Raw genomic sequence first — 24,872 nt, forward strand, 5'->3', positions numbered from 1 at the left:
GAGCGAAGCAGTTGCTTCGCCTGACCGAAAGCGGTCAAATTCCGAACAATGTGTTTTTTGACGAAAAAATTATTCCAATTGAGCAATTCGTAAACACTCAAAACGTTAGGGTTTACTTGATCGACCGCTCATACTAGAGTCTAAGTCATTGGTTGGCCACCAGGAGGCAGCACCCGCCACAAATAATGGTTTGGGCCGCTGTCACCGCAGATGGGCGCTCTCCAATTGTTTTCATCGAGCCTGGCGTCAAAGTAAATGCGACATATTATCGGGAAAGTGTTCTGGAGGCTGCTTTGAAGCCGTGGGCAAACAAACATTTCGGCTGCAAACCATGGACGTTTCAACAAGACTCAGCACCGTCTCACAAAGCGCGAGTGAACCAAGAATAGCTGAAAAACAACGTTCCGAACTTCATTACGACAGCACAATGGCTCTCGAATCCACCAGATGCGAATTCAAAGGATTATTCTCTCTGGGCCATTTTGGAGAGCAAGGTTTGAAGTAAAAAATACACCAGTCTCGAGATGCTTAAGAAAGCCATTGTCCGTGAGTGGGCCAAAATACCAGCAAGTCACATTCGGGCAGCGATTCGATTTTTGACCATCTGAAGGCCATAGTTAAGGCAAAATGTGGTCATATCGAGCAAAAGTGAATTGGCCCTGAAGTTATGATTATTTTCACACATTTTGTTCTTTAAAATAAAAAAAAATATTTTTCAAACCGAATTTATGGCTTTTTTAATTGGTTACAGGTTCGAGTGCCGGACACTTCGAGTGCCTGTATTGTCTCATAACTTTAGTAGGCAACTTTGTAAAAATCACCCTTTTACTGACTTCATTTTCAGATTAAAAACGCCCTTGATAACTGTCAAGTTCCACTAATGGAATAAATATTTGGAAATGATTGAAATTCTTAAAGAATTTATATAGAATTCTAAAGCCGCTGAAAAAATCAACAAACTCATCCTAGAAAGCTTTTGAAATTTAAATTTCGTAACGTACATACATATACTTGTATAAAATTATTCCTTAGAAGCCTATTCAATGGAGCCAAGAGCCTGTTCGTAAGCACCCAACACTACATGTCCAGTTGTTTAAATTTTTGACTTCTTATTGAAGTTTAACTGTTAGTTAACGTGAGCTGAAAAACAAAAGGAATTTGAAAACTTTCAAAACAATCAAAGTGATTGTTCTAAATATCTCTCAAAACTTGCCAAAGCTCCAAAAGTGAAGAGATTCGGCTATGTCAGCTCAATAAAGTTTCGTGTGTAATGTATGTATGTATGAACACGATATGATGTTTGTTTTTACGTTCAGAGAGTAATTGAAATTCAAGTTTCGCAATTTGCTACTTCCGCTGTGAAATTCAATCAAAAGTCAAGTGTAAGAAAAATAATCATAACAAGCACGCAATACGAGCTCAGACTCTCATTGAAATGAGCTGGCGAGGAGAGACTAGGAAAATGTATGAAGAAATAGTTTACACCGAAAAATAATTGTGAAGAATAAAGCTGAGTGATGGTATATATGTATGTATACACGCACCTCTCAAAGTTGTGATTATGCGTGTCGCGTGTCAAAAGCTTAGACTTCAAATGGAATAGCGTTGCCGTATGAAAGACGAAACTGTGCGTGTATGTGTGCACAAGAATAAACAGGTAGGTACGTCGCTCCAAATTTCGCATTTCAACCTAAATATTCACGGTAGTATAACTTTTCGCCGCCGCACAACACATTGTTCATCAATTCTTAGGCAACGAGCCACTTTTGCTTGACTTTATTTTAGTTGAACGATAAAAATAAAACTCGGGAAGACTTCTAATCATATTTATATCACAAGACGTACAAGCCTACTCTTCCATGTACTTATTTATGCCAACACGCATGTGTGAATACTATTTTAGGCTCATAAAGGCGCTCCTCTTTTCTCAGATAAAATATTTGATGTTCTAGATTTATATATGTATAGGTGTACTATATGTAAAGATTTAGAGTGGGATACTTACATGCCGATTACCATCCACCTGATAACCACTCACATGGTAATGTTTTTGTTGTATATTTGGTGATAAAAGTTGCCTGCAAATAAAATAAATTCAAAAATCTTAGAGAAAAATATTAAAATCTAAACAGCAATAGAGTGTTTCTTAAGCAGTACATAAAGACATTTCTAGCCGATGCAAACTTAATAATAAAGTGAACGGTATTATAAGCTATATACTAATTTATTGAATCAGTTGCAACTCAGATATTACTTTTATAATATTTCATTTATGCATATCCTTTAGCAACCGATAGGTAAGTATATTAATTCCATCTAGATTGGTATAAAATAATTCGAGTTATGAGAGAACTCAAAAAACAAATAGCGCCTTCTCACCGGCGTTAGCAAGCTTTGGACTACTCTCAAGGATTTGTCCAACCAGAGCCATGCCTTTTCGGACCAGAAGCCAAACGATGGGGTAACAGAAGCCAAACAATGGGTCGGTTGCGCCACAGATGAAAAGGTTAAGAGAGGCATCAATAAGGCAAAATCTTTCAAATTCAGTGGCCCTGATAGAAAAAACTTGCTGATGCTAAAGCACCAATGCTCGACGAGAGTGAGCTTCCTCACTAAGGTCCTTAACCTATTGCTGACCATTCTTCGAATATCTGATGTGTGGAAAATCAGAATAGTGGTTCTATTTCTGAAGGTAATTCGATCGGCCGATTCGATTCACTCCAGTAGTGAAGACACTTGAGGCCTTGATATTCCCATCTTTCAAGCACCACATGAGTCAAGCGAACCACAATCATGGCTTCCGAAAAGTGCATAGCACCACTACAGCACTTAGCGTCACAAACGCCCAGATTGTTCATAGCCTCAACTAAAAACCACTCAGCGAGAGAACGATCTCCGTAGCAAAAAATCTACTCTGCCTCCAGGGTTGAAGAGGTGGACTGTGAACTACCTGGGCAGAACTACTGTTTCGATGTAAAAACTTTAAGTTGAGACTTTCGAACTTTCTCGCTTTCTCGCTGCACAAAACCTAACTCTCTCCCTCACTTAACCCACAACGACCACATCCACTAACTGGAGGAAGGAGTATAGGCTTGAACGCAATATTGCAATCGATGGACTTAAAATTCCGACTGTTAATAACCCTAAGATTTTAGGTGTGATATTCAACAGCCCGTGTTCCTCCTCACTCGACTGCGATTATTGTCAAAGTAAAGAGACTCAACAAAATTTTTAAGTCGCTAGCCGATAGCAGATGAGGAAAACACAAAAACTGTACTCCGGACTACTACGGGATGCCTCTTGGTGTCTCCCAACGAATATCTGCACAGTGAGAACCGCATGCTCTAGGTTAAGGAGTATAATGAACTCCTCTTCAAACAGTTTCTGCTGGAGTACTTTCGTAGAAATCGTCCCTGCTTGAAGCGGAACCGTCTCCTAGGAGCACCAAGAGGTCCTTCCTCAACTACGTCGACGACATAAGACAATACGCCGACCAGACTTCAGACGCAACCAACTTCAGACATACGTTGACCGCCATTCCCAGTGGAGCCTTCACCGACTCCCTCTCATTTTAACAATCACCTAAAAATAGGTCGACTCTAATTGTAAATTGCTCACATCACTGCAGTTTTGCTTCTTCTCCTTAAGGAATGGTATTGATGGCTGGTTTTTTTGTCTGACCCTAACACGACCCCTAAACAATTTTTTCTTTTGTTTCTTCACAAATAAATTTTCTTTATAATTAATGGAATGCTTGAGGATCGTTTTGTTCACTTTCAGTCGAATGAATTTCGTTAATAAATACTCAGAAAAACAGCACTCACATAAAAGTAATTTTAAGCAGGCGAAATAAATGTGCTGAATTGCTGGCAAGTGTTCTCCACTTTAATAGAATTGTCTCAAGTAAGCGTTGAGGATGTCGTGTTAGGGGCTTCGGTAATTACAGTGAATTGCTCAATAGCCCCAAAGGTATGTTTCCGACGACGACACCGAATTTGTGCACAATTTTCGAAACAATTCAAGCGAAACCGTGCAAATGTCGCTTCTAAAAGAATTTTTCAATTCGGAGAAAGTCAAAGCTACTGGCAAGCAGCACAAGCAGACGGGCTAATCAAACGTTTCGTTGATAAAAAGAAGTGCAAATAACCACACACACACTGGAATGAGCGTGTATTGACACTTTGGTCGCTGGCAGCTGTGTAGGGTGGATTTTTCCAATTTTCACTTACTGTCATCACACCTACGAGTCCGTTTGTCTGTTTGTATGTTTGTACTTATATATGCATGAGCATTCTTCGTATTCGTCTCAGTGGAGCAATTACGACTAAAAGTCTCACAATTTGTAATAGCCAGCCAAGGAGACATACAACAATCAGCGTAAACATGAAAATGGCAATCTGTGCTGCCGCTTTCACTTGCCAACAACTCGTTTGCTCAGTTGCTAGGCCTGATTTGTGACTGAAAAGCGCTTGAAATTGAAATCTGATTTTACACAAAATGGCAATGGGGTATGTGTTAGAGGCAAACGCCTCGCAATTACAGTTTTGGGTTGAGAATTTCAAATTGTTGAAGCTTATGTGCCATTTCGGGAGCTCAATCTTCAAAAAAAATGTTTTCGTCAATTTAATGAGTGAGAACATATAAAGTAAGCGCAAAATTCAAATTTTACTTGGGCAAAGGACTATGTGGTAAGAATAAAGTGGAAACAAAATATCATCGGTATCTTGGTATCAAATACTTCTTTCATAACGCACTCTTAAGATTATCCATAACACCTCAAGAGAAACAGTTTTTTCAAATTCTTAGCATTGCAAAAGAATTGTATACCGTAGGCTATAGTGGCTCCTTGCTAAACTGTACTAAAACTCGTGGTAATACCAAACTATGTAGTGACATATACAAGTATTTTAGAAGCACTCTTGCAGACAATTCCGTATTCGACTAAGACAGCTCGACGAGTCAGAAGATATCGTGCCCATAGAAGAGAGAAAGTTGGAAATAATAATGGTTCTTTACAACAAACTCCAGAATGTGACAATAAAATTGAAAAGTTTTATTACTGCGTCAACTAAAATTTAACTCAACAAATAAAGGAGGACTATGTTCGGGTGTAACCGAATATTTCATACTCTTGCATCTTGCCATGACCAAAGCCAGGGAAATAACTTAAGGTGTAAAACGTAAGCCACAGATTTGGAATAAAAGAAATTATATATAAATATTTATATATATATACAATTCCCTGACCGTCATATTAGACAAGTAACGAAAAAAAAATAATGTGGGAATTTTGGTAATTCGTTGATCAATTTCAAATATTTTCTTATCCAGTATTGCATTTTAATATCCAATTATTTTGACGAAAGTTCGAAGGTCTTATATTAGATATATAGGAGATAGTATTGACTCGTTTTAATCTATTTTTTCCCAATTAAAAGGCCACAGGCTAATAAAATGCTTCCAAGGTATGATCAAGGCTCCTCACATACAATCACCAATCATATGTAGTAAAGTCAACCGACTGTTCGAAAATCGTAATAAATATTAGTTATATGGGCGCTCGGTCAAGTTTTCGCCCAGTTTTATCCATTTTAGGTACAAAGATACACAATTATCAGCAAAATATACCCTCTTATTACCATTGAGGTAACTTTCATATTGGCAGATATGTATATGCGGTGTAAAGTCAACCGGAAATTCGAAAATCTTACTATTAGGTATGTGGGAGATAAGAAAGGTATTGACTATATTTGTAATACACATACTACAATCAGGAAAGAATTTTCGCTGAATTTCAATTATATATCTCACACATAGACACACATTGTGACAAATTTTGCTCCAAAACTAGCATTCTTTAAAGAAATTATTAGTGTAAAGTTTTATATCGTAATATTAATTGTTTATTGATTTGTATACCCGAATGAGAAAGAAACAAAACATATGTGGTTGTAGCTCGAATTCACACATTTTCACACTTTGACATAGGAATGTTAATACAGTGTCAACTACAGAATTTTATTGAAATTAGTGGAGCAGTTCTTGAGTTTCACCTAAAGGAAGGCGTCATAGTGCTCTTTTTGAACGCACTAATCAACGCATAACCGTAAAATTCTAAAATGATTGTAGTCTCCATGTTAGTGTGCCACCTTTCCGTCAAAGATAACCCGGTAGTAAAGGAGCTATCACTGCCGTTGAGGCCAGTGTTGAGTCGAATCCCAATCAGTCGGTTCAAAGTCGTTCGGCACAGTGGGGTCTCTCTTTGATAACAGCATGGCAGATTTTGCTGTTGGATTTTTCTCTGAATCCATATAAGACTGTGTTGATGGAAGCCAATAACGATTTTCATCAAAAAATCATCTTCTCAGATGATGCCCGTTTCCGGCATAATGATTTCGTCAAGAAATAAAATTGTCATTATTGGCATCTCCAAAAATTCACTGTTTTGGTCGGATTTCTATGGAAATGAAAAAGGACTTGTCATTGCCATGTTGAAATTGACGCGGACCATCTCTATTTTTAACAAAACGTTGCGCTACCTCAAATTTGGCGGCTTGTTAATTTCCATTCAAATGGCCGCCAAGATCGTGCAATTAATGCCGCTAGATTATTTTCTCTGGTGGTATGTTAAATTAAACGTTTTCCCCAATAATGCATTCAAAAGTTAACTGAATTAAAACTTAATCAAATGTTTTTATACTCTCGCAACAATGTTGCTAAGGAGAGTATTATAGTTTTGTTCACATAACGGTTGTTTGTAAGTCCTAAAACTAAAAGAGTCAGATATAGGGTTATATATACCAAAGTGATCAGGGTGACGAGTAGAGTCGAAATCCGGATGTCTGTCTGTCCGTCCGTCTGTCCGTCCGTCCGTCCGTGCAAGCTGTAACTTGAGTAAAAATTGAGATATCATGATGAAACTTGATATCATGATGAAACTTGGTACACGTATTCCTTGGCTCCATAAGAAGGTTAAGTTCAAAGATGGGCAAAATCGGCCCACTGCCACGCCCACAAAATCGCGGAAACCCAAAACCTATAAAGTGTCATAACAAAGCCATAAATAAAGATATGAAATTTGGCACAAAGGATCACATTTGGGAGGGGCATATTTGGAATTAATTTTTTTGGAAAAGTGTGCGTGGCCCCGTTCCTACTAAGTTTTTTGTACATATCTCGAAATTACTATAGCTATGTCAACCAAACTCTACAGAGTCGTTTTCTTCAGGCATTTCGATATACAGTTCAAAAATGGAAGAAATCGGATAATAACCATGCCCACCTCCCATACAAAGGTTATGTTGAAAATCACTAAAAGTGCATTAACCAACTAACAAAAAACGTCAGAAACACTAAATTTTACGGAAGAAATGGCAGAAGGAAGCTGCTCCCAGGCTTTTTTTGTAAATTGAAAATGGGCGTGGCCGCCCACTTATGGACCAAAAACCATATCTCAGGAACTACTAAGCCGATTTCAATGAAATTCGGTATATAATATTTTCTTAACACCCTGATGACATGTACGAAATATGGGTGAAATCCGGTTCACAAGCACGCCTTCTTCCAATATAACGCTATTTTGAATTCCATCTGATGCCTTTTCTGTATAATACGAGTATATATGTACATTAGGAACCAATGATGATAGCGGAATAAAACTTTACAAAAATACGGTATTTGAAAAATATTTAAATGACGTATAATGAAATCTCGATTATCACTTTATCATGCGAGAGTATAAAATGTTCGGTGACACCCGAACTTAGCTCTTCCTTACTTGTTAATTTCTAGTCCCGAAGCTCTTAATTAAAAACAGACCCAAAGACCGGACTAAAAAATATAAAATAAATAATATTTTGTATTTTAACACAAAATTAGATTAAAAATTCAAAAATAATTAATTCTTTGAAAGTTTAGAGTATTTAATTCTGAGATTGGAATATTTATTGTGAAAAATGTGTACCCGTGATGACAACGATTCATAGGGTAAGTCAGATTAACTAACTGTATTTAATACTTTTACACATATTTACCTGTATATCTAATATTAGTTAGCTTTGATCAACGAATATACTACTCAGATAAATATATGTAATTCTTACATAGAAAAAAGGAATACTCTTTGGCATGCATATAATTGATAGCTGCGGTTGCCAGTCAGAAGAATATAAAATCAATTGCAAATAGCAATTTCATGTAAATAATTACAACTACGTTTATGTATATTTATACGTAGTAAATATTAGCTCTTAAAGCAAATAATTGAAGAAACAAGTTATATTGTATTTAATCTAATAAATTTGCAAAACTTTGGTTTAATAAAACGCCTACAAAAAGGAGCTTAATACGACAATGTCAATATGTATTTTAACGGTTGAAGAAATATTTTTCATTTAAACTCTCCGCTTAGCATATGTACACTTATACTTACATACGCTTATGTAGTTATGTATGTACACCTGCTAAGCTATTAATCTATGCAAATCAATTAAATTATTATATTTTCCATTTGCGCACTATTTTAAGGATTTTGTGGCTCAAGAGTCTATTTTCACATAAAACAAATAAACAAATAATTTCATAAAATATTCTCACAAATTAAGCTTAAGTGCTGAAAGTTTTAATTAGATATTTGTACAATACATACACATATGTATAAATATATGAATCAGTATAGTATTGTATATAGCCATTTATAGCTCTTTGCATATACCTTAAGCTGTATGTTGTTCTTGTAATTCAAATTTTTATACTCTCGCAATTGTATGTAATTATTCAATTCGATTATTTTTGTTCACATTAATTCACGGTTATAGTTTGTAAGTATAAAACTAAAATTTAATTCAGTATATTATATATACCAAAGTGACTAAGGCGACGAGTAGAGTTATCCGGATGTCTGTCTGTCCGTCTCCGTCAAATTATAATCTTCATTGAAATAATAATGTATGTTTGACCGTCCGTCTAAGCCTTTTGCATATCAGAAATACGCATTTGAAAAATTTTGAGATATCAATGATGAAACTTGGTACACGTATTCCTTGGCCCATAAGCCCGGTTAAGTTCGAAGATGGGCCAAATCGACCCACTGCCTCGCCCACAAAAACCGAAAACCTATAAAGTGTCATAACTAAGCCATAAATAAAGATATTAAAGTGAAATTTGGCACAAAGGATCGCATTAGTTTTACCCAATTGTTTTGAAAATTTCCAAACAGCCCCTACATGTACATATCTCAAATATAAAAACTCTAGAAATGTGGCATGTGTACATACACATTATAAAATGGAAATTAATAACCAAAAAAAGGTTATGTTGAAAATCAAGTAAATGCGTTAAAACTCATAAAAAACGTAGAAACATAAATTTTACGGAAGAAGTGGCATAGAAGCTGCATAGATGGATTAGTCTGAAAATGGGCGTGGCCTCGCTCACTTATAGACCAAAAACCATATCTCAGGAGCTACTAGACCGATTTCAATGAAATTCGGTATATAATATTTTCTTAACACCGTGATGACATGTACGAAATATGGGTGAAATCGGTTCACAACCACGCCTTCTTCTAATATAAAGCTATTTTGAATTCCATCTGATGCCTTTTCTGTATAATACGAGTATATACATATGTACTTTTGGAACCAATGATGATAGCGGAATAAAACTTTACAAAAATACGGTATTGACGTATAATGAAATCTCGATTATCACTTTATCATGCGAGAGTATAAAATGTTCGGTGACACCCGAACTTAGCCCTTCCTTACTTGTTTTAATCTAAAAGCCTGCCGAATTGTATAATTATTCAATTCGATTATTTTTCAGTTGGAAATTAAAAAGACATTAATTCACGAACTTATAGTATGAGGTATAATTTTGCAAAATTTAATTCATGTAATTGTAGATATATACAAAATTCTATTCGCACTTCAGTAATTTATGGGATTGACTCTGTTCACAAATTATAATCTTTCATTGAAATAATAATGTATGTTTGACTTCATCTAAGCCTTTTTCATATATCAGAAACACGCATTTCAAAAATTTTGGTCTTTTCAATATGTAATTCGGATATGAATCAATTTCGGCCATTGCCCGGTTTTGACCCTTTGGTATCTGCTTTAAATTTAAGCTAAACTCTCCAGTAAACACTAACCTGAAAAATTACTGAGCAAACAATAAACGATACATAAAGAGAAAAGCGTCGATGTTTTACCTTTGCAGATCCGGTATATTCGAAAATTTCAATGGTTTGACAGTACATGTAGATATACATCTATGCTTTATAAAAACTATAGAAATGTGTACATGTGTACACTTGCGGACATTATAACTTTAAATTTGAAAAAAATCTCTGAAAATCAAGTAGATACTAAAACTTTAATAATAATTAAGTTAATCAATCGTCGCTGGCTTGTTGGCATAGACCATAGATGGATATAGTCTATCGCCGTCAAATCGCACGACCGAGGCGGCCAATAGACTGGGCCATTCGCAGTGTGGCTTGTGGCGCCATCCTGTTGAAACCACATATCGTCCAAGTTCATATTATCCATTTCGTGCCAAAAGTATTCAGTTATCATTGATAGCGATTCCCATTCACAGTAACTTGCCGGTTTTGATCATCATGGAAGAAGTACCCCCCAAAAACTCCACCGGTCCATAAACCGCTCCAAACTGTGACTGTCTGACCAATAGCGCATGTTTTGCTTATTGACGAAGCAATTCAGCCAGAAATATGCTTCGTCGCTGAAGATGATTTTTCGATGAAAATCCGGATGATTTTCAAGTTGTTGCTCAGTCCAATTCACGTACACACGCCGACTCTGGTGGTCAAACGGCTTCAGTTTTTGCGTTAATTTGATTTTGTTAGGATGTATGTCAAGATCTTTTCGCAAAATTCACCATAACGACGTCACAGATGTGCCCAACGCTTGAGAACGATTTGTAAGAGACTGATTTGGGTCTTCCGCAATTAGTGCGCTAGCGGCAACAATACTCTCGACTCTACGGAAGTGCCCATCTCACTGGCACGGGAACATTTTGTACTGTGTCTACGGATTCAAAATTTTCCACTAGGCGCTCGATTGTTGATCTGATAGTATGGTAATGACGACTATAAATTCGACATTGCGCTTTTAAAGTTGAGGTCACTGACTCCGAATTTCAAGAGTAAATATTAATAAATTCGACTGGTTGTTAGATCGTAGGTCTTTTCGTGGTTAAACCTTACTAAAACAAATGTCAAAAGAGCGGGAAAAAATATGGCGTCGTTTGCTTTTCCTGTAGCATTCCTATGGAAAAACTCGTTATAAGTGATCGCTTTAAAAGTCCACCTTATATAAGGCAGGATATGCAAAATCTGCACCAAGTGGATTTAAGTGTCAAAATCATGCACCGACGGCTTTGTGGGTTTGCGTGGGAGACTTCCGGCAAAAAGCCGCAAAAAATTATAACTGCACAACTTTCTTGGCCTAAAAGTACCAAAACTGAGATCAAAATTATATGGACGATGAATTATATGGTATGACGCAAGCAAATTAAATTTGTTACGTTCCCAAAATTTGCTTTAAGTGCGCTGTTCAGGTAATGAGAGGTTCCAAGTTAATTGTGTAGTAAAGAAAATTTACTTTCCTCGAAGACAAATGACTTGGGGCTGATTTTCATACCACTATATTCATCAACAAGAATAATGAATATACAAAAATTTGCGACAGTGGTTGACAATTTTTAGTACCCACAACTGAAGAGCATTTTTTCATACGGATAGCCTAACCTTCCTGGATGACTCAACGCCATGGCATCGTGCAAAATAGCTAAGTTTAGATTGGAAACTAATTTTCTAGAAAAAATCTATACAATAGTGATGTATGTATAGGCGACTTAATCATATGCGTCTTCCCGTCTTTCAGTCGATCAAAATCAAGATAAGTAACTTGTTATACCTCCTTATTGCTAAAGAAATGTACTTAGTACAATGTAGGTATTGTAGCTTCTGTGCAGCCGAAGTTAGCTTTTTTATTGTTTTTTATATAGGAACCTATTTTTTTAAATTTTTGTGGTAACACTTTATTTTTAAATAATCTAAACTTGTGGACTATTTTTAAATTATCAAAATATAAAGTTATAAAATGAATTATAACCACACTCTTCAAATAATATTACATTTCGTAAGCCCTTAAAATATAACAATCAAAACTAACAAGGTCCTCACCCAAATATCAATTAACCAAACTACATTTCGATAACAATTTAAATGTTATTAGCTCTCCAAATATAAACTTATGCCTTCAGCTCGAAATTCGATGGAAAAACACATGTTTTTATTCCAACACGCAAGCCAATTAAATTCATTTAGCAGCATCCAACACTTTTGACCTTATTGCCGGAAAGGACAGGCGCACATTCAATGCATTGTTGACAGAGTAATAATTGAATGGGAGGCGTACGCTTCCACTCTCCTCGCCGTTTAGTCTTGAGCACCAGAGAGTTGGCTTTCAACGCGCTGTTCATTCACACGTACTTAAGCACATGTGTGGTACATGTTTGTATGTGCGTCTGTATGCTATATGTGAAAGGCTTGGCCAAACTTGCACTCCAACAAATTCCAATTGCTGAAATACACAAGAGCAGGTCCTTTTTGGCCTTTCGAGCTGAAAGTGCCAAGCAAGTGACCGGAGAAACGTACGAGTGTACGAGCATGATGAGACCTTCGTCCCCAAAGGTCTTAAGACATTTTTAATTAACCGAGAAGGCATGCGAAAACAATGCTTTCCCTCAAGATTGCTCGCCTCACAGAATGCTCGGCCATCTATGAGCGTGTTTGTACGTGTGTGAGTGTGTTAGCAGCAACTATTCCTTCTTGTGAAACATCTAGGCTTCGCCTTAGTTCTATTTTCGGCAGTTTATCCATGCAAACAATTCAAGTTGAATCCATATTCTTAGACCAACATATTTGCATTGGTTGTTTGTGTTGCTTTATGCTTATGGTTTCAGCAAAATTGTTAGCCTACATTTTGGGGAGGTAGCTGTTAATTTCCTGCTTAAGCACACATACCAAGCAGCATGTGTTGAAGCGCCCCTTCCACATGTGTGTGTACATACACATTCAATATTTGCACAAAGGAATATGCTTAAGCATATAGCTGAAATGCGCAAATATACGAAATTTATTTATAAATGAGTATATGTATATATGTGGGAGGCTGTTGCAGGCACATATGCATGCAAACATATTTAGTGTGAGTGAATAGTGGGAGTATCTGGTAGTGACTTATGGCAGAGCATAGGAGTGAGCAAATACTTAGCTCACAATCCATACGCACCCACGCCCACATATATTCTGCCTACAAAAATAAATGCTTATAAACTAATATGGCCACTTATGTGCTTATGCGCTGGTCACGTATGTGCAAGTGAGCTTGGAGAAACAACAGCAACATTCACTAAATTATTCAATAATCAACATTGCAGACAAGTGTTCGAGAGACACAATTGAAGAGCTCCGTTATTTTAGGGTACAAGTGGATTTGCTCATACTCATAATTTTTTGGTTAGGCCACTAAGAACCGTTTTAATTGAGTCAACATTTGTTGTTGTTCTGCAAAACTAAGTAATTCCTTCATTCAAATTGAGTCCTAATACGAAGAATTTCTCTGAAGTCTGACAAATGCCTCGGAAGTTGTTTTCGAGATAATTATCGAAAATAACTTATATTCGTTAAAGTTTGCCGAGTTTTTCTAAAATTTGCCAAAAGTGCTATAAAAACATGGTTAAGCTCACCAGACCTCTCCACTAGTTCCATTTCTCTGATTTCTGGGTTTGTAAACAGCTCTGACAGCAATTATCGAAACTCTCGATAAAAATTTAAAAGGTTAGAGAAAGCTTATGATTACACTTAACTTAAAAATCTAGTTTGTTATTATCTTTATTATTTATTATTATTATATTTTTGATGAAGATAGAAGGAACTTGTAAGATAGATTTCGTTTGTTCACGTTAGATATTATAATGGTTTTTATATACATCTTTGTTATATGTTCGACCCAAGTTTTCTTCGTATTTATGTATGGTGTACTTGATTCAGAAAAATGGGGGGCTTAGAAGCCTTAAAACATTCAATATGCTTCATAAATAATTTCTAAACAACCTGCTTTAAATTAGAGCACGAAAGTTTAAATATTGAGCAACATATTAATAATTTTTGTATACCTTACTTATGAAGAAATACATGTATGTAGTTTCGCTTGGGATTCCATATAGATTTCAAAATTAGCTAATGATATGTGTGTCCTTAAATACATTTTTTTTTTGTTGTGAAAACCACTATAATATGCAGCTGACATACAAACTGAACTATCGGGACCAAGTGTTTGCACTTTACGTCGATATCTTAAATTGAAAGCCTACAAAATACAGCTTGTGCAGGAACTGAAGCCGCTCGACTTTCCCAAGTGACATCGCTTTGCTCTATGGGCTTATTTAAAAATCCAAGGAGATCCGACGTTTTCGAGCCATTTTTGTTCAGCGATGAAACTCATTTCGGGCTCAATGGGTATGTAAACAAGCAAAATTGCCGCATTTGGGACGAAGAACAACCTGAAGAAATTCAGGAGCTGTCATCTAATCCGGTGGAATCATTGGTCCATATTACTTCAAAAAGCGCGGCTGTTATCGCGCCATGATCACAACTATTTGATATCTGAAATTGAAGCTCGTGACATTTGGTTTCAACAAGACGGCGCCTCATCGCATAAACAATGGATTTATTGAACACATCGGTGAGCAGATAATTTCACGTTTTTGACCGGTCGATTGGCCACCAAGATCGTGTGATATAACAACGTTAGGTTTTTATCTTTAAGGATATGTAAAGTCTAATGTCTATGCGGACAAGCCCGCTTCGATTCAGGTCTTGAAGCAAAACATCACGCCTGTCACCAGTCGAAATGTTCGAACGAGACATCGAAAATTGGACTGAACTGGTGAACCATATGAGACATAGTCTCGGCCAATGTTTGAAAGAGATCTCAAAAACTAAAAGGCATAGAATGTTTTTTCGAATGATAGTAAAAAAACCCCCAATAAATTTTAAGTTTCTGGGTTTTTTCTTTAGTAGGACCTCTTTAGCTTTGGTATTGATATTAATAAATTTCACTACACACGTTAATAAAGAAGAATACGAAGGAGGAATAATGCTTTTGACTTAATATTATATATGTGCGTATTATTCTATATGTCTGGGATTATTATTTGTTTACACTCTTATTACATATGTATAATGGTTCTCGTTTTTCTAACAAACCTTTTGTCGAATATGTCGGTCAGTCTATGAGTTATACAAGGTGCATTCCAAAGTAAACAGGACTTTTTCAATCTAGCGCCCCCTGGTAGCGCCATCTACATATATGTCGACTGGTGCGTTAGAATCTTCTGTCTTTATCGGTGCGAAAATGAGCTTCGATCAAAGAGTCAACATTAAATTTTGTTTTAGAATTGGTAAAACTTTTACCGAAACGTTTCAATTGATGAAAAAAGTTTATGGCAATGATTACCTATCCCGTAGCAGAGTGCACCAGTGGTTTCAACGTTTTCAAAGTGGTCGTGAGGATATAAATGACGATCAACATGTGGGCCAAACAAAATCCGTGATCACCGGAAATTCCATCGAAACTGTGCGTGAATTCATCAAAAATCAGCCGAAATCATAATTGAAATTCATGGAAATGGAATTGAATATTTCCAAAACATCAATTTATCGCATTTTGGCCGAACATTTGGACTTACGAAAGGTGTGTGCAGGGTTTGTTCCGCACAAATTGACTGACGACCAAAAATTGCTCAGAATCTAACATTCGAAGGACATCATTGTGACCAATTATTTGATCAAAAATCCATGAGACTTCTTCCTTTTCGGAAAATGCCTTTGCCCTTGAAAGGAAAGCGTTATGCAGACGTAGAGGCCATTCGAAAGGCTTGCGCCATCATACTGGCGGCTATACCGGCCAACGAGCTAAAACACTCGTTCGACATGCTTTTGGACTGAGCAAAAAGCTGTATTGAAACAGAAGGAGACTATTTTGAATAAAATAAATTGATCTAGCCGAAAAAATCATTTGTTTTGTTTTCTTTTTTTAAAGTCATGTTTACTTTGGAACGCACCAAATAAAACTACTGTGATCAAATTGAAAGGTGAATTTTGTCCATTTCATCTCCTACAAAGTAATCCTCTTCCGCTGCAATACACCTATGCCAACGAATTTTCCAGTCATTATAGCACTTGGAAAAATCCTCCGTCGTGATGGCCATCAGAGCCTTCTTCGATTCAGCTTTTATATCCTCAATTGAGTCAAAACGGTGTCCTCGGAGTGGTCATGTGAGTTTGCTGAATAGCCAGAAGTTTCACGAAAGTAAATTATCGCACTTCTTTGTTCAATTAATTCAGCCATAGTAAAAATCGAAGAATTCACTTTTAGAGCCTCATAAAACCACGGGTATCTCAAATACTAATGAATATTTTGATATTAGATGTCACTAACAGCACTACCAACACGCGAAGTATAAAATAAAAATTCACCTTTCACACCTTGATCACAGTAGTGGAAAACAAATTTCATACAAATTTACGTTCATAATTCGAAGTTTTTTTGTAGATTATGGTGATTCGACTTAGCGAAGTTCAACTCTATACAAGTATATAATTGCTTCGATTCCAATCCTCTGATTGACGGTTTGCACTTGAATATATTTCATTAGCTTTGATTCTTGTAAGTTTGAAGAGTATAAATAAAATGATGAGTTGCACTCGAAATTAGCGCCTTCTTACTTGTGAATTAAATTATTCTGAAATATTAAAATTTATGAAGAAATGCCAGAAGTAGATCAAGAGCAAGAAAAATGATAGGTTGTGGAAAGAAAATCTAATAGAGAAGAGAATAGATATTTGGTTGAACCATTCTTTGCAAATTTGCCTAACGTTTGGCTTGTAGTAATCCTGCACTTCTGTCGTTGTCAACTCATATTTAACTCTTAGTCAATCGTAATCCACGGTACATCTTTTGATATTGTTCTTGAGGTGATATGAATGTCTACTATCGTTTCTGTCAGAAACTCGACTGCTGAGAAAACATATTCGTTAATACAAAGTATTGCATCAAGACAGCATAAAATAAAACCACTCTTCTTAAATTTTAAAAAGTTAAGTTAAGTTTCGAATAAAAATAATCTACAAAATTTTACGATTTTTTTAAGTAGTTTTTAGTAGTTTCGATAAGAAAATATGTCCTATTGATTAGGAAAAAATAACCACCACACACACAGCCATTACAAATATTTACATAGAACGCTTTAAATACAATAATAAAAGGAAATATTTTAGCGATGTGGCCTAAGCCGGCACCCTACAACAAATAAAAGTGATTTCTTGTTCTATTATTACTGATATAACAGCTTAACTATCCGACCTATCCATAAATCAACACATAAGAAGACTAGAAAGTAAAGGTACGGTGGCCTTAAAAGCTGAAAGTTAATGTATATATATTTTATAATTATTTTGCGATAATAAATAGATAATTTAAAAATAAAATTGAATTGACTGAAAATAAAAGCACATAATAGATATTTAACAAGCGCATTGGGGCTATATTTACCGATAATTAAAACTATAGCCAAGGCTAATCGCGGGTGAAAGCTCACCAACTCGACCACCAACAATCAAATAAATTTTATTGCGCTTTTCGATGACAGTAGAACTACAAATTTTCAATATTTCGGCAAATTTAGGTAACCGTAAATGCGATGCTAAAATTTAACAACTCAATTAAAAGTATTAAAAATGCGATAGTCAGCCAACCAAAGCGGCGTAGATAGGCGTGGTGTTTTGCTAATAAACAACCGTAAGCAAATAAACGCACACAAGCACAGAGCTCCTGAGAGGGTGCGTGTGTATGTATGTAAGCACACTATTAACCCGGTAATGGGCGCACAGCTCATTTTTCGTGCTCATTTAAATTTTAACCCCAGCGACCTGATAATAAAAATATCAAAAAAATAAAAATAAATTGTAAGTGACCCCGTAATTTAGTGCAGCCGCACACCGGTCCGCAACGACCGTCGGCATTTTATGATTGTAATTTATCAAATGCGTGCAGCGCGTGCGGACGGGAGGGGGCGGTGTATGCAAAGCACAAGGCATTTTGTACTTGAAAAGTAAAGGAATTTGCAAAGCAGGCGAAACAGACGAAGCGAGCCTATCTAATTTATTTGCGTTAGCCGAATTACGACGTTTCTCAGTTCTCTTATAAAATGCGTGTGGAAGCGTGCGGAGTCGAAGTCAGAATTGTGCGCGCTCATGTATTTTAATATGTATATACTTTAACCACAATGTTGTTGCTTAAAATTTATTTTAAATTTTTTTATATTTTTCTTCAGTGACTAAGCCCAACGCAGACTCAGCACGTGGCGAAAGAAAGGAAAATATTTCAGAATTTTATTGTCATTTCCTGCTTGGGTTGGAGTTTCCACTGCGGTTGGCCGAAAATAATGAAGAAAAGAATTAATAAAATTTGTAGGTTAGGTTAAATAATTCACGTTGATTTTGTTGTCCCTTTTTATTGCCTTTGCGCTAAAATTTTATGTTCGCGCATAAATAAAATTAAATATTCTTCCCTCCTTTGCGCTCACATGGCAACTGTTGACTTCATTTTTGCAGCTTCTTCAACTTTAACCTTTAATGCTTTACTTCATTTATGCAAAATATAAAAATGGTTTTTTCGTGATCTTAACCAAGGAATACCCTGTGCGAAATTTTTTTGGTCCCTTAGAAGTCTATTAATGCTCTTTATATAAGGAATACGAAGCAGTATTATACAAACATCGGCAGACGATGAAAAGAAACGAAAATACGAAAATATTGAAAATACGTTCGTGTGATTGTTTCTTAGGAAATTAACACAGATTAGGGATATTCCTGTATAGTAATTTGAAAAAAAAAAAACGGAATTTTTTTTTAAATTTTTATATTTTACTCAAAATGGATCCTTCAAAGTCAAAAAATGGATTTTTCAAAATGAATTTTTGAAATTCTGGCCGAGTCAAAGCCTAAAGTTACAGAAATAATTACTTCCGATGACAGCATTCTTCTCTGCAAGGAGTAATAATCATTTCAGTGTATTCTTCTTCTCCTAAAATGTTCCACCCAGTTGCAGTTGAAAGTGAGGTTAAAATTTTATAAATGAAAAAATTGAACGATTTTTCTGGCTCCACAATAATCTTTATTTTTAACTACAAACGCGAATGTCCGGACAGTTAAAAAAAGAGAAAGTCCGAAATGCGTGTGTACGAAGAGCTTGACAAGCTGGCCGACAGGTGATGTGCTCGAAAATTCTACGAAAAATGCGGCGACTAACAAAACAGGATAAGCCTCCTCAACATCGCATATAAGGTTCTATCGAGCATATTGTGTGAAAAATTAAAGCCTCCCGTCAACAAACTGATTGGACCTTATAAGTGTTGACTTAGGCCTGAAAATTCAGTAACTGACATGTTATTCACTAAGCGCCAAATCTTGGAAAAAATCTGTGAAAAGAGGACGACACACACCACCTCTTCGTCGATTTCAAAGCTGCTTTCGACAGCACGAAAGGAGCTGCCTTCATTCCGCGATGTCTGAACTTGGTATCCCGCAAAACTAATATGGCGTGTAAGCTTAGGCTGAGCAACACCAAAAGCTCCATCAGGATCGGAAAGTACGACCGGACCTGTACGAGCCGTTGTACGATACAGTTGTCGCACTTGCGACTAAGCTCCCGCGTCACTATTGACAGTCATAACTTCGAAGTCGTAGTTAATTTCGTCCATCTTGGGACCAACATTAACAGCAACAACAATGTCAGCCTGGAAATCCAACACAGAATTACTCTTGCCAACAGGTGCTACTTTGAACTGAGTTGGCAATTGTGAAAGAAAGTTCTCTTTCGTCGAACAAAGATCAAACTCTACAAGTCACTCATTATTCCCGTGCTGTTGTATGGATCAGTGGCATTATAGCTCAGCGAATTACTCCAGCTCTGAAAGTATTCGACACAGTACCCGCCGGGGTACACCGTTAGGAAGATCAAGTGGAGAAGAACCTGGCTATACTTGGAATCTTCAATTAACTCCAAACATCGAAATGGAAGAACGACTGGGGCGCTGTCCACGCCAATAAAAAAGAAGAAGAACGCAAGTGCCCGATACAGATTTTTCCAACAGGGTAGCTACGCTGCGAAGCTGTGCAGCCCTTGACATGTTAATGAAACCTTTTAAGCCTAAAGATAATATTACAAGTATGCTTAGCAATGCTTCTGACTCCTGGTCTCAGTTAGCAAAACTGGACACATGTTACAGTTATCTCCATTTTATTACGAAATAAAGTAAGACTTTGATGTGCGCTAAACTATGAACTCGCAAAGCTACCGTAACCGTCTCAACTGCCATTGTGTGAGTGTGTGAACTATGCTTTTTCGGCTAATCGTTTGGTTTTCAATTTCACTGCTGCCAACTTAAGTGCCGCAAGTAACAACACACTACTGCCATTACCACTACAACTACATAACAACTGTATAATGAATGCGACTTTTGCGTAGCAACAGCAACAACAACAGTGTAGTCAATTAAATTTCGCTTAACGCGTCTTAAGTCGCTGGCAACAGCTGCTACTTGACTGGGCTTAAACGATGAGTTGCTTGCCACCGCGAACCACCACTCCCACCGGTTGTAATGAATTCATGACTGACCTAAGTAGCCGTGCTCAACGAAACTTCCTGTTAAGCTTACCGGCCTCATCCCGCTCCACTGACATCCTGCCAGCATTCCTTCGCGTTTGCCCGTCTCCGCTCGCGCTAAAGCGAAATTAAGTCATGGAATAAAAAATTTCGCTTTATCTGCTCATTTAACATACTCCAAAAGCTTATACAGCGCACATAATGCTGTTGGACGCACATACACATACATACATACATACAGATCAAGACCCATTTGTTTCTCTTCCAGTTTAAGTTGAGTCTTTGTAGTTTCACGCTTTTTGATTATTTCACTCGTGAAATTTTTCATTTCACTTTTATATGTAAATCGCATGCGTTTATTTGTGCTTTTATTTCGCCTATTTATTTTGATGAGCCCTCTCAAAAGGGCTTGTCTTCTGCGTGTGTTTGTTTGCTTTCAGTGGTAAATCCATTGCTGAGAGGTTTTTCAAATGTTCTTTAACCATTTTCCGCCGAATGCAAGTTAAATTGTTCACTTGCCTTGCATTAAAATCTGGCGCTCAATCGCCGGTCGCTTGGTTACTAATCGTGTACCGTTATCGCTCTTTCGAGTAAGTCGCAATTGTTCTTCCTCGTTTTACTTTCAAGTGGCTAATTCGTTAAGGAGAATTGCTCGAAGCGTGCATAAAAAGTGGCAATTTAATTTCAAATTATACTGATCGAACGTCCGACAGGAGCTGTTCAGTCGAAAAGTACTCGTGAGTATTTCTCTTTAAACTTGATCCACGTTTTGGTGCACAAGTATGGCTTGCTTTACTATGTAAAACCTTCAATCAGTAAGCTTAGCCTATCGTTATTTATATAAGATTTCGAATAGATTTCAAATTCTTGAAACAAATGACTGTCTGTTTTCGGTATAAATATATCATTATAGTATATATTGACTATTTATGTATGTGAAATGTATGGTATATAAGCAATATAAAATAGTCAAATACGAATGATACGCCCATGAAATGTTCTGTCATCGCTATTACAATCTGTTCTTTTTCTTCTTGATATCCTCTCTAGATTAATTTAGTTTAATCTAAACGATATTCATCTTCACCGAGAGGATTTACAGTAGTTAACGCCACTTTAACACGATTCTTCAGATTATACATTATACTTCGTTTTACTCTTGTTAGTATTAGCAACCACTTTAATTCCCCTTCTGTCCCTTCATCAAACAGGTTCTTATTGCACTATCGGGGTAAATTCTAACATTGACCGAATCCCCTTCCACTACTTCTCATACAAGAACATTGTCACTGAGTTCGATTGGAGAAAGCGCTTCGAAATCTAAGCGAGAATATTTTGGGGATTTTTCGAACAATAAAAATAGATCGATATATGTAACGATAAAAAGTAAGTAAACTTTTCTTTTGATTGGTACTGTATTTACGTGGCGGGTCTCAAAGCCAACCCTGGAGAGGGGATGTTTCGCTTTATCTCACTTTATATTTCCTTAAAACGGATGTTTTTTTGTCTACCCATAGAATACTAGCCACTCCCAAGTGAATGGCGCTCAGCTTTCAACTTTCTTCAATTCCGTGAACTTCTACAAATGATTTCACTCTCCCGTCAGGATCGGGAAGGACCTCTCCGAGCCGTTGGATACCAAACGAGGTATCAGGCAACAAGGCGACTCTCTATCGTGCGACTTCTTCAATATACTGCTGGAGAAAATAATTCGAGCTGCAGAACTTAATCGGTCAGGTACAATCTGGCGTATGCCGATGATATTGATACTGGCAAGGTCATGTCGTCCGAATAGATGAAAACACTCCAACTCCGAGAATATACAACGCAGTACCCGCCTGGGGAAGCAGAGAGGAAGAGGAAAATCTCCACTCCATTGGAAACGTCAGGAGAAGAAGGGCCAGCCTACACTTGGAATTTCCAACAGCGAAAAGGAAGAACGACTTAAGTTCTGTAGTAAACTCAGCTATAATCGCGTTAGCGATGTCTACGCCAATAAAGAAGAAGGAGATAGTAGATAGTCAAAATCGATGATTTAAAATTGAAACACAAAAAAGTGGCTATTTTTAAGAAAAACAATAATTTTTGAAAAATTGTTTGTATATTTAAATTGCGTTTTTGGTCACTTTATAGGAAAAGGGAAAAGTCTTATAAAAAATTATAATTCATTACTAATTTTCTAAACGCCATAACATAATCGTGCAAGTCTTTCTTCCCTTTATCACCAATTTCTTCACAACTTTTTTATCTCAAATTGTATTTATATCTGATTAGGTGTAAATGTGATCTTAAACAACTTTCCAGTATGAAAATCGCTGTATACCATGCATACTGAAGAAAATTGTTTCATCTACTTTAGAGGGAAAAGATCTAACTTACAAAGCACACAGTAAAACGATGGAAGAGACATTTACGGTCGGACGGAAATTCAAAACATTTACAAGATATTTTCGAAAATCTGTGAGATATGGGTCATGAGTATAGTAAATAATCTAAAAATATTAAAGGAACAACTTGGACTTATACCTCACATATATTTGAGTATGCGAACGATTAATTGTGTCACAAATCAATACATAAGATATAAATTAAACTGACTGAATTGCTCCTCAAATTACTTATACCACAGCGGCTTTTCTCTGCTTACTTCCAGAAATTGGGACTGGATATTGCTCAAGTAGAGGCCTATCTTAAAGCAAAAAATTGTTCGTATTAAAAAAATGGTAACGAAACCTGAAGTGGCAGATGTTTAAACCTTTTTTGTAAAAAAATATGAGTTTTTGATTGATACAAAGTTGTCAGTAACTAAATTTAGAGTTTCCTGGCATTACTTTCAGGCTGCGTCAGGTTTGTTAGAGCCTATTTGCTATCGTTTACTAGAACTTATGTTAGTTTCTTGCATATTTCAATGCTCAAAGCTATCAAGCCTGCTCTGAATTGTGATCTACAACCCCAATTTATTTACTTGACTAATTGCTACGCAATTAAGTGCCGAATGTTAAATGAGAGTCAGCAAAAAAGCTCTTAATGTTAATAAATTACTGTCCGTGTATACCGTGAGCTTAAAGCCGGCAACCAAAAGATAAATCAGTTCGTGGCCTGGCAAGTTTTCAACGACAATTAATTAAAATAATAATAAACAAAAGAATCAAACAGGTAAAAAGAAATTAAAAACAAAATATATATATTAAATGAAAATGCGACAAAAATAAATAAAGCTCAACAAACAATAAAGCATAATTGTATTCACTTTACTCAAGTTGAGTAAATATTATTTTGTTTACTTTTTTAAGTTTTATTTTTAATTTACGGATTTTTTTTTTGGTTTTTGTTGCAGCCAAACTACTTAAAACCACTTTAATTGCCATTATTGCACTTAACTCTAAGTAATTTCGCTTTTTTATTGTTCAAAGCAAATAGACTGCACATAACGCTCGGCTGCCTAAATAAATTAATTTATTGTTTAAATGATATTTTAATTTCCAAAGCGAGGAAAAAAGCATACGAACCAAATTATGTTGTATGTATTGCAAGCGAAATTGTTGTTATTGTATGTGTGTGTCGAATTAACCAATGCTTTTCGAATACACATACAACCACACACATATACACGCATACATATACATAAAAGCAATGAAAATATTTTGATAAGCATTTATGCGAAACGGTGAGGCTAAAACAATTTTGAGGTTAGCTGCTAAAGCTGCTGAAATGAGTGGGAGTGCGCGTAAGGCGCAGTGGGCGGTGCGGGTGCAGGGCGGCCACGACTGCTGGTTGTTGCAAATAGAATGGACAATAAAAGCGGCAATAACCACGAAAAATAAATAGGCAGAATAAATGGAAGTGTACAAAAAAAGGAGGAAAGTAGGAAAAAAAGCAGTAACAACACTAAACCAAATCAAATGGTAATGTGGCAAATGCGGGCAAGTATTTCATTGCTGTGTGAATCTGTGTGCGGACTTTTGTGTATTCTAGGCAACGTTACCAAATTAAAATAACAATAACAGCGCAAACAGCAAACAAAGTTTGACCAATGCTGTTAACAACACAACCATACATACATACTTACATATACATATATATGCACGTACTTTGCCGCTAAGTGTA

At 36.4% G+C, this 24,872-nt stretch overlaps 1 protein-coding gene across 18 annotated transcripts in view; it reads right to left on the reverse strand.

Annotated features, from left to right (window-relative positions):
* Window positions 1-24,872, reverse strand: part of LOC126760566 (disintegrin and metalloproteinase domain-containing protein 9) — a 578,909-nt gene that overhangs the window by 148,509 nt on the left and 405,528 nt on the right. For all 18 annotated transcript variants that reach the window (XR_007667220.1, XM_050476295.1, XM_050476293.1 and 15 more), the window contains exon 7: window positions 2,006-2,078. Coding sequence is in view for 17 of the 18 variants with exons in the window: in XM_050476295.1 (XP_050332252.1) it covers window positions 2,006-2,078 (73 nt within the window). In the remaining variant the exon portion in view is untranslated. The remainder of the gene's footprint in view (window positions 1-2,005; window positions 2,079-24,872) is intronic.

Source organism: Bactrocera neohumeralis, chromosome 5, assembly GCF_024586455.1.
Source record: "Bactrocera neohumeralis isolate Rockhampton chromosome 5, APGP_CSIRO_Bneo_wtdbg2-racon-allhic-juicebox.fasta_v2, whole genome shotgun sequence".
NCBI classification, from domain to species: Eukaryota; Metazoa; Arthropoda; class Insecta; order Diptera; family Tephritidae; genus Bactrocera; species Bactrocera neohumeralis.